We start from the raw sequence: 1,521 nt of genomic DNA on the forward strand, positions 1-1,521 counted from the left end.
TTTCCGGAAATCGACTCTCATCAGTCCCTTGTAGCTTCTACATTCCCCTTTACCTTCGCGTCAAGGCCAAGTGAGATTCATTAGCCATTGGCCGTAGTCTGGCTGAAATAGCAAAGACTGCATACAAAACGCAATAGGTCCGAGTGCACTGTCTTGTCTCTTTACATCGAAACAGAACTCTTGTTTCAAATTTCCTTGATCTCGAAGTCATCGACTACTATGATACTTAGGTAAAGTCTGACAGGCCAGACCTCATTCCAACGACAAACTTCCGACACCTTGAACGTCATTCACAGTTCGGAGCTGTTGCGACACTCAGTTCAAAGACGACGAGAAATTGCGGTCTGCAATATGAGCCAAACTGCCATCATAGAGAGAGCGGCGGGATCGATGATGAAGCCCATTCGAGTTGCTGTCATCGGCGCAGGTGCTTCTGGTTTGGTCACAGCTAAGTACCTTCGTCAGGCTAAACAGTACTTCGGCATACTTAATATCGAGGTCCGGATCTTTGAGAGGGAAGACGGAGTGGGTGGTGTTTACAAGTATAAGGTCTACGAAGAAGCCGAGGTATTGGCCCATCAACCCTCCTTACCACCGTACATCATTCAATATGGGAGCCTCACTTCGCATAATCATCTAAATCCATTCACAAAGTATGCCAGACAGCTGACAATGGATGTAAAACCTCCTAGATGGTGTCGTCCAAGTATCTCACGGCGTTCTCGGACTTTCGTGTGCCAAAAGACCTACCTGACTTTCTGCCGGTAGAGGATTACGTTCGCTAAGTCGGAACACCCCCATTCGGCCACCCCCCCATTCGGCCACCCCATCAAAAGTATATCTAAGCACATCGCCACTAACTATAGTTAATTAATTAACTACCTTCTACTACTACTATAGTATAACTACTACCCTTACTAAGTAATTTAACCTCTACGATTTAACTAAGACTAACTAAATAATTACTAACGTCTTCTTAAGCCCTCTATATATCCTTAATATTAATAAACTTAGTATTTAAGTCTATTTAAATACTCTTCTTTTTCCTAAGAGCTATATATTTAACTCTAGTTTCTAAAACTCGAACTTATTATTAAAATAAAGCTAATTAAAAAGACTTCTTATTAAAGGCTTTCTTAACTTTATAAAAAAGTAGGCGTTAAGTATTATAATTAGGCCTAAGCTCTATAAATAGCCTTAGTTATTTATAAAAATCGCTAGCTTTTTTAAAAGTTAACTAGTTAATAATAGACGTTATAAAAGTCTAATTAACGACTTTAGTAATATTAATAATTATTTACCTAGTTTTAGTAATATTATTTAATAATATAGCTAGGCTAAATAATATTATAGGATTATTAAGAAGTATAGCTATATTAAGTAGTTATAGGCTAGTTACTCTCTAACTACTTCGTATATTATCCCTTATTAAACTAAGTAAACGAGCTATAATATAATAAACTAAAAAGTACTACTTTTTAATAATAATAGAATTATTTACTATATCCTCTTTACTAAGCT

The 1,521-nt window shown here is 37.0% G+C and overlaps 1 protein-coding gene across 1 annotated transcript; it reads left to right on the forward strand.

The window, feature by feature from the left end:
• Positions 1-351: 351 nt before the first annotated feature.
• Positions 352-785, forward strand: CLUP02_02346 (dimethylaniline monooxygenase; the record flags this gene model as incomplete). The annotated part of the gene is made up of 2 exons (XM_049281378.1): positions 352-567; positions 693-785. 2 exons carry the CDS (start codon positions 352-354, stop codon positions 783-785), a joined length of 309 nt encoding a protein of 102 aa, XP_049137335.1.
• Positions 786-1,521: the final 736 nt, after the last annotated feature.

Source organism: Colletotrichum lupini, chromosome 1, assembly GCF_023278565.1.
Source record: "Colletotrichum lupini chromosome 1, complete sequence".
NCBI lineage: Eukaryota > Fungi > Ascomycota > Sordariomycetes > Glomerellales > Glomerellaceae > Colletotrichum > Colletotrichum lupini.